Raw genomic sequence first — 16,048 nt, 5'->3', positions numbered from 1 at the left:
GGTCCCGTCAGCTGTCCGTAAGATGAGTGTCCGCACCTTCCCGTCTCGTCCGGGTCTTCTCTCTGTGATGCAAGCTCTCCGCCACATATGCCTAGGTCTCATGTAGTCTTGAAGAAGGACAACGTCTCCTACTCTGCACTCCGTCAATCTTCCTTTCGGGCTCTGGACTTCATGGTAGTTCCTGAGTTCGAGAAGATATTCCTTCTTCCATCTCTTCAGGAAGTCCTCACGCATCTTTTGTCTGACTCTCACCTTTCTGAGGTCTTTGAGGATACTGGGCTCTGGACCAGTGGGCAACGTCGTCAATTTTTCACCATTTAAAAAATGGCTTGATGTCAGTGTCTCTCCGCCATCTTGGATAATAGGTCGAGAGTTTAGGGCGGCTTCTATTTCCACCAGTAAGATTGTAAGTGTGTCTTCGTCAACCTGCGACCGTAGCAACACTTTTCTCAGGCACCGTTTGGTCATTCCGACCATCCTTTCCCACCAAGCCGCCCGTGGAGCAATGAACTTCCAAAAGACCTGAAGGTGAGCGAAGTGCTGGCTCGTGAGTGGGCTGGTGAACAGTTGGGTGAGAATGTCCAGTTCCTTATTAGCTGCTTGGAACGTCTTCGCGTTGTCAGAGTAGATGGTATGGGGTACTCTTCTTCTACCGCAGAACCGTCTAAACGCCATTAGAAACTTCTCTGTGCTCATGTCCGATGCTAGTTCAAGGTGCAGAGCCCTTGTCGTAGCGCACGTGAAGAGGACGATGTAAGATTTCTGTGGCCGGCTCCCCACCTTGATGTAAAGTGGCCCGGCGAAATCGACACCCGTGACGGCAAATGGTTGCGTGAGTTGCACACGAGCAGGTGACAAAGGAGCTTCAATTTCACGTTCTCGGTGGTTCTTGGCAATTTTGCATGGTAAACATCTGTGAATGACCTTCTTGACTGACTGTCTTGCCTTGAGAACCCAAAGTTCCTTGCGTAGCTCCGATAACACAATCCTAACTCCCAAATGATGCAGGCGTATATGGGTCTGTTTCATCAGCAGTTTCACAAATGGATGGGAACCATCGAGAAGAAGAGGGTGCTTTTCCTGCTGAGTCAATTCTGCATATTGGACGCTTCAATCCCTTCCTACAGGACGGCCTCATACGACTAGGAGGACGCCTCCAATACAGCAACAATTTGGACAAAATACGTGAGGTACTTCATGCCGTATCAGTAGACCAAGTTGCTTCAGTTCGTGAGGTAAAAAAGTTGTTGGACCATGAAGAGCTCAGCAATGATCTGGCATTTATAACAGCACATTATAGTGTGATACCGGAAGCAATCTTGAAGTTGGAGAAAAGAGATGATTCGCTGGTATCATCTATGGCGATCTTTGAAGATGCAGTAAATCAACTGCTGCAAGCACCAGGAGAAAAAGGAAGCAGTGTTAGTGAAAAGTGTAAACGTGTTCTTAGTGCTAATGTGAACATTGAAAAAATGAAGAACATTTGCGACGTTCTGAAAGGTGAAAATTCTGTTTTAACTGACATGTGTCCTTCCGAAATAGCTTGTTTCAAATTTGCGCCAATCACTTCAGTGGAAGTAGAACGTTCCTTTTCCGTGATGAAAAACAATCTTTCTGACAAGTGTCTGTCTATGACAGTTGATACTTTGAAAAAGCACCTTGTTGTTGCTTGTAACCAAGTAAAAGTACGCTAATTATGTGATAAACTGATAATAAAGAAATGAATGAGTATTTAAATTTTCATTAATAATGAGTGAGATTCCTCTTTGCTTTCACTCCTAGTAAATGCCTATTTTAATTACAGTACTGCCTATTTTCAGTATTTCACATGCCGTTTTGCCTGCCTATTTTAACCAAAAATAAATGCCTAACTTCCGGGCTCCAGTCATAATCATAGGTAAATTTTAATACACTTTAGTATTAGTCACCACCTCCACCTGGACATTATCCTTGTAACCATCAATCTTTACATACTGCTGACTGAATACTTCTGCCTTTGGAAGATCCTCACATACACAAAATTTCTGCGATTTACACATTTTAAAAAGCACATAATGAATTTCCAAACAACGGAGACAAAAAACGTTGCACAAATTAAATATTGCCGTCACAAATGTCTATTTAGAATACTGTTCCCTGTAAATCGTTTGTTTTCAGGCATTCAAAAGCTTATTTTCTCAACCCATTCATTTAACCTCTGTAAATAGCAGAACCTTCATTAGTGAAAGGAATGCACCAGTATAATAAATACCAGGAAATAGAGAGGATGAGGGAAGTACGTCTCTTCTTCTTCCTCACAAATTTGAAAAAAATGACCAATAAATTAATCGTAAGTCACTTATTTATTAATCCTTTAAGAAACAATTAGCTGATTTGAGAGAGAATTTTAATGGATGACAATGCATTAAGTTTAAATTATTATTTTTGTTACTAACAAAGTAAATACCACTTTGCACCCCTGGTGAAAAAAAATGAAATATTTTAGAACTGGCATATTCTTCAAATACTCCCCTAGCAAATAGGTGTCATTTAATTACCAAAGAATATTTAAGAAAACAAACTTCAGTGGCTGTTTACAATAAATTTGAATTGAAATGCACAATAAAAACTTTGCGTAGGTTCTCACATGAAAACGATTGCCTATTGTCTGCAAGTAACGATTTGTACTGAAACAATTGGTGCATACTGAAAACAAGCAATATCTCCCGGATTCAATTCACAGTTGGTAAGAGAAAAATTTTCACCCGACAATGCTTTGCCAATAGAACACAAAGTTTTATACCCACTGTTCTTTTGCAACACCTTATTCAATTTCATGGATACAACTTCAGCCACTTTACCACACACACGATTCAGATCATTCACAACTTTATACACAATTTGCAGCTGTTCCACTAGTAGCACTTTGGATTTTTCTAGAGCAGTTATTGCATTAGGAAGGGATCCGAAATTTGTTTTTTATGTAGGAAAGTTTACCTGCAATTTCTTTGGCAGCCAAGAGTTCCTGGGCTGTTTTTATTGATCCAGCCTCAGTTTTGTCGAAGGAATCGACCACTTTCTTCACAACTTCAAAGTTCTCACAGTAATAACAACAAGCCTCAATCCACGTTCCCCATCTAGTCAAAACAGGTGAAAAGGGAAAGGGAATTTCAAGAGCTTCTGTTTTGAATGCTAGAACTCTAGATGAGGCTTTTAAAAACACTTTCTTTATGCACCCAATTAACTTGTCAACTTCAGGAAAATTATGTCGTACCTCTTCCACGGTCCGATGTAACGCATGGGCTAGGCATGTGACATGCACCATTTTCGAGAAGAGCGCTTGTAACGAATTTGCAGCCTTTACCATGTAGGGTGCTGCATCCGTTAATAAAAACGGCACATTGCCATTCCAAATGCCATCGGGCCACAATACCCTCGAAGACTGGTGAAACTGTTTGCTAATTGTTGACCAGTTAGCTTTGTCCAATTGCTCACAATGTAGTAGAAATGGTTCACCAGCATTCCCTGCTTCCAGGATGCCTACAATAACGTTGGCTATATATCATCCCATACTGTCTGTTGTTTCATCTATGCATACCCATATGTTTCCGTCTCCTACCCTTATCCTTATTTCTTGTAACGTTTTGTCATAGCATCTTCCAACGAAGGTTCTTCTTAATGTTCTGGGATTTGGTACAGATTTTCCAGTCTCCTCTTCTAAGAATGTACGCAGCTTTGGATGGTTCAATTTGTTCAGTGGAATATTGGCGCATAAAAATGCTGTACACAGTTTCTCACAAAATGGAGAAAATGTTGAAGATTCACCCAGTAGTGTCTGGTGTAAGCCACGGTTTCTTTTATCTTCAAGTTGCTGCACATCACGTTTATGTTTTCCTCGCGACACATGTTGTTCAACTGTAAACTTCTTTTCTGCTGAAACTCTCACATCACACACTTTGCAAAATAATATTTTCCCATCAGTGGAAAATATATTTTCTCCATATTGTGTAACAAATTGTTTTAATTTAACAATAGTACTTCCTTTAAATTTGGGCATCTTACAGTACTTGTCAACAAAGAATTCACTCGACTCTCAGCACGCGGGCGACTGACTTCCTTCTTTTCTAGCTGAAGATAAGGAACAATGCCCAGCTTGGGCGAGTCCATTATTCGTCTTACATATAGGGGACGCAGGTACTGCTTATAGTATGTTTCTTGGAAGTGCAATTGAGTTGAAAATACTCTTTCCTTGAAAACTAGTGGCAACAGGGTATGTTGCAAGTCTAAGTTCTTTCTTGAGCAAGTTATTTGTCTAAGTTAAACATAATAGACAAGTACTGTAAACATAAATAATATTAATTAAATATCCAAATATAACAAAATATAACACTTCTCAGAAAACAATTAAAAATGCCAAAAATGACCATAAACTGCTCCAAAAATGACTGTCTGTTGTAAACGGCAAAAAATGAAAAAAAAAAAAAAAAAAAAAAAAATGCCCTAACAAATTGCCCTTATTTAATCAGTCAATTCATGAAACAGATGTACATATACTCAAGCTATATTTTGGCCTTCATAAAAAAAAAGATGCAAAATCATCAAATGCCTTGCCCTATTCATTACTGATTCCTGGAATGTCCTTCTTGGAATCTTTTTTCTGCCTTGAAGTACCTACACATACGACATACTCTTCCATTTTCCACTAAAATCTGTATACCTGCCATCTACTTAACCTTAGCTGACGTCTTTACTGCCGACCCGGCGGTGTAAGGGTAGCGTGCCTGCCTCTCACCCAAAAGACCCCGGGTTCAATTCCCAGCCAGGTCAGGGATTTTTACCTGCATCTCAGGGCTGGTTCGAGGTACACTCAAGCCTACATGATTAGAACTGAGGAGCTATCTGACTGAGATGGTGACCCCGGTCTAGAGAGCGAAGAATAACAGCCTAGAGAATCCATCGTGCTGACCACATGACACCTCGTAATCTGCAGGCCTTCGGGCTGATCAGCGGTCGCTTTGTAGGCCATGGTCCTTTCAGGGCTGTTGTGCCTTGGGGTTTGGTTTGGACTTCTTTGCTAGATTCAATTTCCTAGTAAGTTCCTTCAATTTCTCGTTACTTCCACAGCTATTTCTAACTATTTCTATCCAACCTGCACCTCCTTCATAGTCTTTTGTATTCTTTGTTATAATATAATGGATCTTTACCATTCGTTACCACCTTTGAAGGTACATTCCTCAACAATTGCTTTAAACCCAACCCACAGTATGTTTACATTTTTATATACCATTTTCCTCCGATCATAGTTACTTTTTAAACACTCCATGTCTGTTTTATCAGCCATACAGTTCTGCCTATTAGTCTACTTTTAAGACCTTCCTTTCTATCACATTTATTTTTAACCACGACAATAACAGCTTCGTGACCATTAATACCATCTATTATTTCAGTTTTTCTATAAAGCTCATCTGGTTTTACAGCACCACATCCAGAATATTCTTCCGTCTAGTTGGTTCGATCACTTTCTGATTCAAATGCTCTTCTAGATTAACTTATTTGCCATGTCATGGCTTACTGTCATTCACATTACTCTCCCAATCGACATTTGGTAAATTGAGATCACCCGCTAAAATCACATTCCTTTCCACATTATTTCCAACATAGCTAATTATCTTATCAAATAATTCCGAATCCATGTCTGCGCCACCCTTTCCCGGTCTGTACTTTCCAAAAACATCAAGTTGCCTGTTATCTTAAGAGATAGAATTTCATGTTTGCCATCTTTAACTTTTCTCGTTGCTTACAATTTCTTCTTTCACCAGAATGAATACCCCCTCTCCTATCATTCCTATACTATCTATATGATAAACACTCCAGTTCCATGAGAATATTTCTGCATCCATTATGTCATTTCTCAGCCACGATTCAACTCAGCCATGACTGATGTGTCTCTTACAGCTGTGTTTACATAAAAATAGTTCATAGCCACATTTATTTAGAAGTTTTATGCTATTCCTTTTGCTGATACAGTGAAAAATAAGAAATACCGCACCCAAGAGCCGGCAATTAAGTAATAAGTTATAGAATGTATGTAGATCGTAGTTTTATACAGCAGTCAGATTTAAAAAAATATTAACCGGATATCTGGCTATCTTTTATATCGGGAGGAATTGATCAAATCAAGAGCAGCAATAATGAAAAAAAAAAAAATACAGAATTGCAAAGGGCCACAGAGAGCAAGGAAGCACTAACGTCAAGACAAACCGATGACAGAGAGAGGTATGTCCACTTATGTGCCTCAGAATTTGGGAAACAATATGATAGGTGGACAAAAAATGAAAAATGCAATCATGCAGCCAGGTGATTCTCCCATCAACGACGGGTATTACAACTAGTAGAGTATATAATAAAAGTATGGTAATTTTTCTTACCATCCGAAGAAAATCTTGGTCCAATAAATACATCTGGACTAAGTAAACGCCTCCTCTTTGGAAAGCTGCTTAGATCATCATCATCAAGACTCCTGGAAGAAAATTTTTAAATTGATTTCTTGTGCAAATCCATACCACTAAAAAACAGTCAAGAGCATTTGAAAGGAAGTAAGGTTACTGAATCAATGCAGAGGAATCACAGGAGGAGGACTGGACCTATTAGATTAATACACATACCACACTAACAGACTCTTGCTTTGTCAATATATCCAGCAACCAAACTAAGATGCAAAAGGATTAACAACTCTTCAATTTCAGCTTGCATGTATGATAAATTGTTTTATTCTATAATAAACAAGATACTATTGCACATCAACACATAATATACCATAATGAATATCACGTACAATCCAACTGATATCAACATTTTTCTCAATGTCTTAGTAAAATTTAGAAACAGCATAGCTATCACAGTAGATCAATTTCAAGGTAATATGAACGTACCTTGGAGACCAACATACTGATAAGCCTAACCAAACCAAACCCCATGGCGCTACTGCCCGACAAGTACCCACTACTTAGCCCTGCAGATTACAAGGTAAAGATTATAGCCAGGGTTTCATTAAAGCAAGGAAACAAAATAAAAATAAAATGTCTGTCTGGACAGGAGGATTTTTGTGCGAGTTACGGAAGTATATCAAAAGAGAAATGATGTCGGTATGTTTGAGTCATCAGTCCATAGACTGGTTTGATGCAGCTCTCCATGCCACCCTATCCTGTGCTAACCTTTTCATTTCTACGTAACTACTGCATCCTATATCTGCTCTAATCTGCTTGTCATATTCATACCTTGGTCTGCCCCTACCGTTCTTACCGCCAACACTTCCTTCAAAAACCAACTGAAGAAGTCCTAGGTGTCCTATCATTCTATCCCTTCTTCTTATCAAATTTAGCCAAATCGATCTCCTCTCACCAATTCGATTCAGTATCTCTTCATTCGTGATCCGATCTATCCATCTCACCTTCAGCATTCTTCTGTAACACCACATTTCAAAAGCTTGTATTCTCTTTCATTCTGAGCTAGTTATCGTCCATGTTTCACTTCCATACAATGCTACGCACCACACGAAAGTCTTCAAAAACATCTTCCTAATTCCTATATCAATGTTTGAAGTGAGCAAATTTCTTTTCTTAACAAAGCTCTTCCTTGCTTGTGGTAATCTGCATTTTATGTCCTCCTTACTTCTGCCATCGTTAGTTATTTTACTACCCAAGTGACAATAGTAATTTACTTCCTATAAGACTTCATTTCCTAATTTAATATTTCCTGCATCACCTGCTTTCGTTCGACTGTACTCCATTACTTTTGTTTTGGACTTATTTATTTTCATCTTGTACTCCTTACCGAAGACTTCGTCCATACCATTCAGCAACTTCTCAAGATGATCTGCAGTCTCAGATAAAATAATATCATCGGCAAATCTCAAGGTTTTGATTTCCTCTCCTTGGATTGTGATCCCCTTTCCAAATTCTCCCCCTATGGGTGGGCGCGGTAGAATAACACCCACGGTATCCCCTGCCTGTTGTAAGAGGCGACTAAAAGGGGCCTCAGGGGCTCTGAACTTTGGAGCGTGGGTTGGCGACCACGGGGCCCTCCTCAGCTGAGTCCTGGCATTGCTTCCACTTACTTGTGCCAGGCTCCTCACTTTCATCTATCCTATCCGACCTCCCTTGGTCAACTCTTGTTCTTTTCCGACCCCGACGCTATTAGGTTTGCGAGGGCTAGGGAGTCTTTCATTTTCACGCCCTTCGTGGCCCTTGTCTTCCTTTGGCCGATAGCTTCATTTTTTGGAAGTGTCGGCTCCCTTCCAATTTTTCTCTCTGATTAGTGTTAGATAGAGGATGGTTGCCTAGTTGTACTTCCTCTTAAAACAATAATCACCACCACCACCTTTCCAAATTCCTCTTTGATTTCCTTTACTGCCTGTTCATGTAAACATTGAAAAGGGGGGACAAACTGCAGCCTTGCCAGAGAGAGCTGCATGTCCTCGGGAGTTAGTTACGGCTGTAGTTTCCCGTTGCTTTCAGCGGTGTAGCAGTATCAACACAGCTAAGCCATGTTGAGTATTATTACAAGGCCACATCAGTCAATCATCTAGACTACCGCCCTTGCAACTTCCGAAAGGCTGCTACCCCCCTTTCGATGAACCATTCCTTAGTCTGGTCTCTTAACAGATACCCATCCGATATCGTTGCACCTGCGGCTCAGCTATCTGCTTCATTGGCACACGCAAGCCTCCCCACCGCGGCAAGATCACATGGTTCGCAGTATAATAATTCAGGCCAATGACTGAGTCAAGTATCCGAAACCTTAAAGTTTAGTCCTATCCCGGTACTGAAGCATGTAAGAGAAGAGAATTAATAATAATAATGTTAATAATGTTATTTGTTTTACGTCACACTAACTACTTTTTTTAAGGTCTTCGGAGACGCTGAGGTGCCAGAATTAAGTCCCGCAGAAGTTCTTTTACGTGCCAGTAAATCTACTGACACAGGGCTGTTGTATTTGAGCACCATCAAATACCACCGGACTGAGCCAGGATCGAACCTGCCAAGTTGGAGTTAGAAGGCCAGCGCCTTAACCGTCTGAGCCACTCAGCCCGGCGAGAAGAGAATTAAATGTAGCCTCTTGTCAACAAGAAGAGTTAAAACAAGAGAGAGAAAAGATGTGTGGATGTGTAAGGTTGTGAAGTAGTTAAGCCAATAGTGAATAATGTAAATATTTGCAAAAAGTAATAAACGGAAAGAAAAAGAAAAACTTGTGTAAACATAACAGATATTTGCTATATTCAGTATCCATTCTGAGAAAATTCTCTGATTTTAAGGTGGCTTGTTCCACTGAATAGTGAAAATAATTGCTTATGTAGTACTGTAGATATGAAAGAAAAAGACATGCATGGCTTTTACTTCTCTTACTATATTTTGTTCAATTTTATCACTAATAGATGTATAAATGTGAGCGATGTAGTGTGAATGTGTTCAAGGACGAAACAGGCTTCGATATATTTAAGTTACGTTTCGAAGGCCATGCCGGAACCGTGGTGTAGGGGTAGCGTGCCTGCCTCTTACCTGGAGGCCCCGGGTTTGATTCCCGGCCAGGTCAGGGATTTTTACCAGGACCTGAGGGCTGGTTCAAGGTCCACTCAGCCTACGTGATTAGATTTGAGGAGCTATCTGACGGTGAGATAGCGGCCTCGGTCCAGAAAGCCAAGAATAACGGCCAAGAGGATTTGTTGTGCTGACCACACGACACCTCGTAATCTGCAGGCCTTCGGGCTGAGCAGCTTGGTAGGCCAAGGCCCTTCAAGGGTATACTGTACTGAATTCAGCAAGGTTAGGTTCAAAAATATCAACTCTCAATTTCACTTGATTTTAGTTTCAAAGTTGTTATAGTTTCCATGGGTTTACAATTATTCAGACAAAGCTGTAAGGAGAAAGCTTTTGTTTGCTGGTATGCAGCATTCACCCCCTCCTCAGAGTGAGATTATCCACCTGTTTTGTTTGCATGTACAGTATATCCTTCAACCCTTTCCCCAGTAGCCATTGAGTTGTAAGACCAAACAATTTGTTAATATTTTCATAACTGTACTGAATAGCTCTGTTGTTAAGTTTTTTTTTTTTTTTTTTTTGGTGTAAGTTGTTTGCAATGTCAAAGCGTGAGACATAATTCTGGACACTTTTTGTTATAGGTTGGATTTCTGCATCACAGAATAAATACTTACTGAGAGTATATAGCTGATTTTCTTCAGTTGTTTATGATGTACAACACTGTTACTTGTTTATGACAACTTAGTAATGTCCATTGTTGGTTTTATTGGAATTTTACTTTCATTGTTATGTACCACAGTTGATGAGAAAAGAATGGGAAAAAGTTATCCATTTCTTGAGCTCACATTTCCTTCCCATTCCCATTTTTGTCATATGGTATACTGCAGCTGATGTCATTGTCAGTAACATTCACAGATTGAGTGACCAGTGTGCTTTAGTGTGCTGCTTGCTGTAATCTGAAGAAGTCTTTCATTTTTCTGTGTGAGTGAACATTTCCTTTCAGTGAAGAATGGCACCTACGCCCTAGAAACGAATGATTGGTCACCATCTAAATGCAGTAGAGCTGCAAATTTACATGAGGAAGGGTATACCTTTAAAGAGATTGCAGCAAGGCTCGGTGATGGAGCTACTAAGTCAGGTGTAAGGAAGGTGTGGGAACGTTGCAAGTTAATCAGGAGTGCAAAACTAGTCCTAAAAGTTGACGTAAACCTGCGCTTTCTCCTCAACCTGAAAGAATAATTTGCCATCTTGCATTACAAGACAGTCGGTGTGCTTCAAAACAGTTTAACACGTTCAATGCGGATCATGCACTGGGCGCGTGACGCTACTTTATAAGCAGGTGTGGAGCACGCGCCTAGCGCGTCATGGGACGGTTGCTAGGAAATGTAAATCACAGGTTTCCCGCATGGCAAGAAAGGCTCTAATTGTCATCCCACACATCGTGTAAGTCCAGTCTTCTAGCAGATTCATCCGTAGCCGTATCTGCGCATGCGTATTCAGTTTCCCGCATATTTCCTCTCTAGAGTTGTCGTCATACATCGTCATTCATTAATGGGATCTTTGAGCAGCAAGACCACTTCAATGCGAGCTAATACACTGCATTTTCTGTTTATTAATTCTTCAGGAGAATTACGAGTGGTTCCGCTTTTGAAATAAATAAATTCCACTACTGCAATATGTTCAGTAAAAGAACTGAACTTGTAATTGTCGTTTATTCTTGCATCATATATGTGTATAACACGAAAGAACTTCTAAATTGTCATTTATTCCTCATCACATTTATAAGTAACTTGAAAGAACGTGCAGTAATCATTTTTGACTGTGTCGTGATGCTTATGTTATCATTTTATTTATATTTTTTTCTGATGGCCTACAATGTGGTTCCTTCAGCGTCACAAGACCCACCCAATTAGCTGAAGTATTTCATTTTTGTTTGTCATTCTGTAATAGAGAAGTATAAATATGAATATATTTATGTCTGCAATATACTTTATGCATTTGTTTGCTATCCGAGGTAAATAATGCACGGTAATCTACCGATGCGCGTGGCGCGTGACCAGTATTACTTCTCGATTTTAACCACCGTGCGGGTCGGGCACCAGGCGCGTGAGTGGGATAAGTCCACAAGTTCGATAGAACTCGTCCTACCAATGTGCAAAACTTCGATAATTACAACTTTTAAAGAGTTCCACACAAATATTTTGCTCAGGTTGGCGGGTATGTCACACTCTGCTAATACGCAATGAACATGTTAAGGAAGGGCTGGAATCACCACTACTGACAGAACCGTCTGAAGAAAATTGTGTGCAAATGGTCTGCCAGCTAGGGGGCCAAGAAGAAAGCCTTATCTTAATGCAAAACAAAGGGAGAAATGCATAAGTGGGCTCTGGTACACAGAATATGGACTGATGTGGACTGGAACAAGGTAGTTTGGAGTGATGATACTCATTTCTCAATATTTGGAAGTGATGATATCTAATACATGCATTGTCGACCTGGCAAAGATTTGTTACCAGAATGCACAACAACTAATATGAAACATCCAGTCAGTGTGATGGTGTGGAGATGCAAGACAAGTAATGGTGTTGGTTGACTACATGTGATAGATGGTACACTAAATGCCCAAAGATACCAGACTGAGATCTTAGAACAAAATCTGCTGCCTTCAATCAACAATTTGTTCCTTGATCATCAGAGACAGTGTTTCTTTCAACAAGACGGTGCACCATGCCACACTGCAAAACTGAGCATGAAATGGTTGAAAGATCATCGCATTAATATTCTGCTATGGCCAAGTAACAACCCTGACCGAAACCCAATCGAAAACTTGTGGGCCAGACTGAAAGTACTCTTTTTGTGTCAAAATCCAAGGAATAAAATGGAACTTGTTGAAACCATCATCCAGGCTTGGTCCAAGGTCATAACGACAGATGATTTCAAAGCTTAGTTGGCTCCATGCCTCGCAGAATTGAAACCGTAATAAAAGGCAAGGGATTCCCCACAAAATATTGTGTAACTGTTACGTTGCAGAGACTGTTTCATACTGTGGAATTAATTAATTAATGCTATCCTCGCATAACGCCCGTGATGTTTGAACTATAAATACAATCACATGCCACAATATTACGCATTACATTAATTTGGTTATAACCCCATCACCTGCCAAGTAAATAGGACAACATAAAAATACATTGCATTATGAAAAGTGTCCAGAATTATGGCCGCTAGTGTATGTTAGCTTAACATTAGACGAAAAAGTAGTTCTAAAGTGTAAAAATGTATTTAATTTATTTTTAAATTGTTCATGGTGTGGGTTACTGTAGTCACATCCTCGTTCGTGAACCATGGGCAATGGCTGGCTGAGTTTGAGGAATTAGGACGAGAATTGTCTCAGTGTAATCATGTGAGGGTGGAGATGAGGATGGCTAAAGGATCATGGCCCCTTCGTTCCTCCGACCTTACCGTGTATAATTTTTATTTGTGGGGAATTTAAAAAAAAAAGTTTATAAGAATAATCCTCACACTCTAGAGGAAATACAGGGGAATATTAGAGCAGAAATGAGGAATAACAACAGAAAAACCAACAACTTGTGTATGAGTGGTAATTTCATCAAAATATGTCAGGAATATGTGACTGCAGTCCATCTCCAGATGAATTTAGAGGGGCTTAGCATATAGTTCATCGGCCCCTAACCCCAGATGAATTACCAATGAATACCTTTGCGGACTTGAGTTTCAAGCGCTCTGTGTAACATAGACCTTCTAAATCTGTAGAATGGCATACTCTTTGATAAGAATGCAAACCACAGCTTGCACAATGCTATCACTAATGAACGACATGTGCATGCACAGTAGTGCTGATAAGGGACTTAGTCTCAGCAGCAACTGATGAATTGACGACCAGACCCCTATAATACTAAGGACTGGCCAGTTACTTTATCTTATCGGGGTACCGCAACGTGGCATCTGTAGGATCGCATACTCTTTGACGTCATACTTCCAGCATCGCCTACAGCAAGGTTAGTACACAGAATGTAACGTTGTGCATTCTATCAATAGATTGAGGATGAGATCACAGATCAAAAGTCTCTGTTAGCAGCATGCCGTCATAGGCAGCACATTCATGCACTTTTCCAGCCCAAAGCTGAGCTAACCACTATGTTGTACATTCTGAAAATATTCACTTTGTTTAATCATGGCCACATATAGTTGGCCTATTTCATGGTACCGTCATAACTAGACAGCATTCTGAGGATCGTTGGGATTCGTTATGGCCCAAATCACTCAGAACAGGAATTCTTCTGCCTCAAGAATCTACAGGTCGGCAGCAAAAATCTTGAGAACCTCATAACCTGTCTCGAGCCAAAGTGAGTAAAGATGTGCTCTCCAAATATATGTGCCAGTCACAATGTGCTGTAAACATTTTCTCTCAAAGTACGGGACCGTAGCTGTTTTAAAGAATAACATGTTTGGTTAATCTGTTGTGAGGCATGCACAATATTTGCTTAGAATTCTTGCCTTCATTGTACTGTATATTGGATGTTCTTGTTACATTAACATAACTGTTATTTGCAATGATAAATGAAATAGAACAAAATCCAGTTTAGGAATTCAGTGACAAAATATTTACAATTAAATGAAAATAGAGTGGTGTTATTCCTCTGAATTATGCTTTTTTGTGTGTCTTTCATAAGATCTCTTTATTTAACTAAAATTAAACTACTTATCTTCAAGCAATAAAAAAGAATAATAAATAATGAAAGAACAGCTACAAACCCAGCCTGCTAAGTAGAAAAGCTACTAGCTGATGCTTGATTGCCTTGAAATGCCGTGTGTATTTTTGCTTTCAAAACTAATACACTGGGAACAATTGCTGCATTACATATATTTACTGAAATATTCCTACACTTATAATTTTCTTTTAGAAGCCACCAATGTTTGCTAAAAATATTACATCAAATAAATTACGAGCCGAAGGGCACAGATCTTTTCCCATTCACCATAAATAATAGAAGGATCAGGCTAAAGTGAAATGATAGATTCAGCTATCTGCCTTGAGGGTTGACTGGAGTAAGACCAAACTGCCCCCAGACTCATCTGACTGACTGACTGATACATCACAGCATATTATCACACTCAGTGTTCGGCACGACGTAAGAAACATGCATAGTCTTCTCGAGAGTCTCATGAGACATACACGTTCTGCAAGACATACAGAAATTCTCAGTCTTCAAGATGTGCTCGTTTTCCATCCTTACATTCAGAAATATTTTCTGGTAAATGTTTGTCTCTAGATTTATACATATGTGAGGAAGTTCTGATAAAAGAAGAGGAAATGAAAATAGTATTCGTAAAGTACATTTGACCTACTAAACTGAGAACATCAGAAATTAAATTATTAATTCAATAATGCCCAAGACCATCACAAAAAGCAGTTTAATCCTACAGTGCATTAATTTTTATTTTGAAATTTAAAAATCGTAATGAAGGGTAAATGTGAATAAAATCAAGGAAAAATATCCATTCTTGACAAGTTACCTGATATTTTTATCCTTCTCTAAAATGTGCCAACGGGCTGCATTGTGTACGGAGTTATACTTAGAATGATCACATATGCACTTTTTAAATTACTGTATATGTAAGTATGTACAAAAGTCTTTCAATCAGACTTTCTTTTGCTAGTGGTTTAATGACACACTAACACATCAAATGTTTTCAGCAGTGCAAAGATGGGAAAAGGCTAGGATTTGGAAAGTAGCAGCCGTGGCCTCAATTAAGGTACAATTGCAGCATTTGCCTGGTGTGAAAATGGGAAACCATCTTCAAAGCTACGAACGGTGAGATTTGAATCCACCATTTCGCAAATGCAAGCTCACAGCTATACGACCCTAACCGCATGGCTAACTTGCTCGGTAAATCAGAATAATAACTTTTCTTTTCCAATTTTCCTAAGTAGTGTGATGTGTAATATAGGGAATTCACATGCATGATGAACCACATTTATCTACCTAACATGGAACTTTTTGAGAAAGTTGTTAACTTTCTTCAAACACAAAGGCACTTGACATTTTTTACACCTAATGGTTGTAAATCCCTTGCAGGGAGGATATTTACACTGCTGGTTTGTTTTCATGACATCAGACCAATGATCAATGAAGTCCTTGCAGACATAAGGAAGAGGAATCCTAGTCACTTAACCCTTTCTCACTTTAGGAGGCAAAAGTGCGAGATTCATTACTCGAATGACCTCTTCTTTGGCAATGTAAATATTCCAATTTACATACATTTTTCCAAGTTCAACCTGAATTCTAAGAGTTTGATAAATATCTATTTACCATGCACTCTCCAGAATAAGATCCATGCACTGATAACAGCAAGATCGAGAATATGGTAGAAGAGGTGGAAATACTACTTTCTACTCATTATTATGTGATAACTATCTAGCAACTCCGTGGCTCAGACGGCAGCGCGTCGGTCTCTCAGCGCTGGATACCATGGTTTAAATCCTGGTCACTCCATGTGAGATTTGTGCT

At 39.5% G+C, this 16,048-nt stretch overlaps 1 protein-coding gene across 7 annotated transcripts in view; it reads right to left on the bottom strand.

The window, feature by feature from the left end:
• Positions 1-16,048, bottom strand: part of LOC136858074 (sentrin-specific protease 1) — a 322,570-nt gene that overhangs the window by 287,839 nt on the left and 18,683 nt on the right. For 6 of the 7 annotated variants that reach the window (XM_067137329.2, XM_067137330.2, XM_067137333.2 and 3 more), the window contains exon 2: positions 6,408-6,499. The exons of the other annotated variant lie outside the window; for it this stretch is intronic. In XM_067137329.2, coding sequence (XP_066993430.1) covers positions 6,408-6,499 — 92 coding nt within the window. The remainder of the gene's footprint in view (positions 1-6,407; positions 6,500-16,048) is intronic. 7 annotated transcript variants of the gene reach the window in all.

Source organism: Anabrus simplex, chromosome 1, assembly GCF_040414725.1.
Source record: "Anabrus simplex isolate iqAnaSimp1 chromosome 1, ASM4041472v1, whole genome shotgun sequence".
Classification (NCBI taxonomy): domain Eukaryota; kingdom Metazoa; phylum Arthropoda; class Insecta; order Orthoptera; family Tettigoniidae; genus Anabrus; species Anabrus simplex.
Note: the sequence above shows the minus strand (reverse complement) of the source record. Positions and strands in the feature narration are given on the sequence as shown.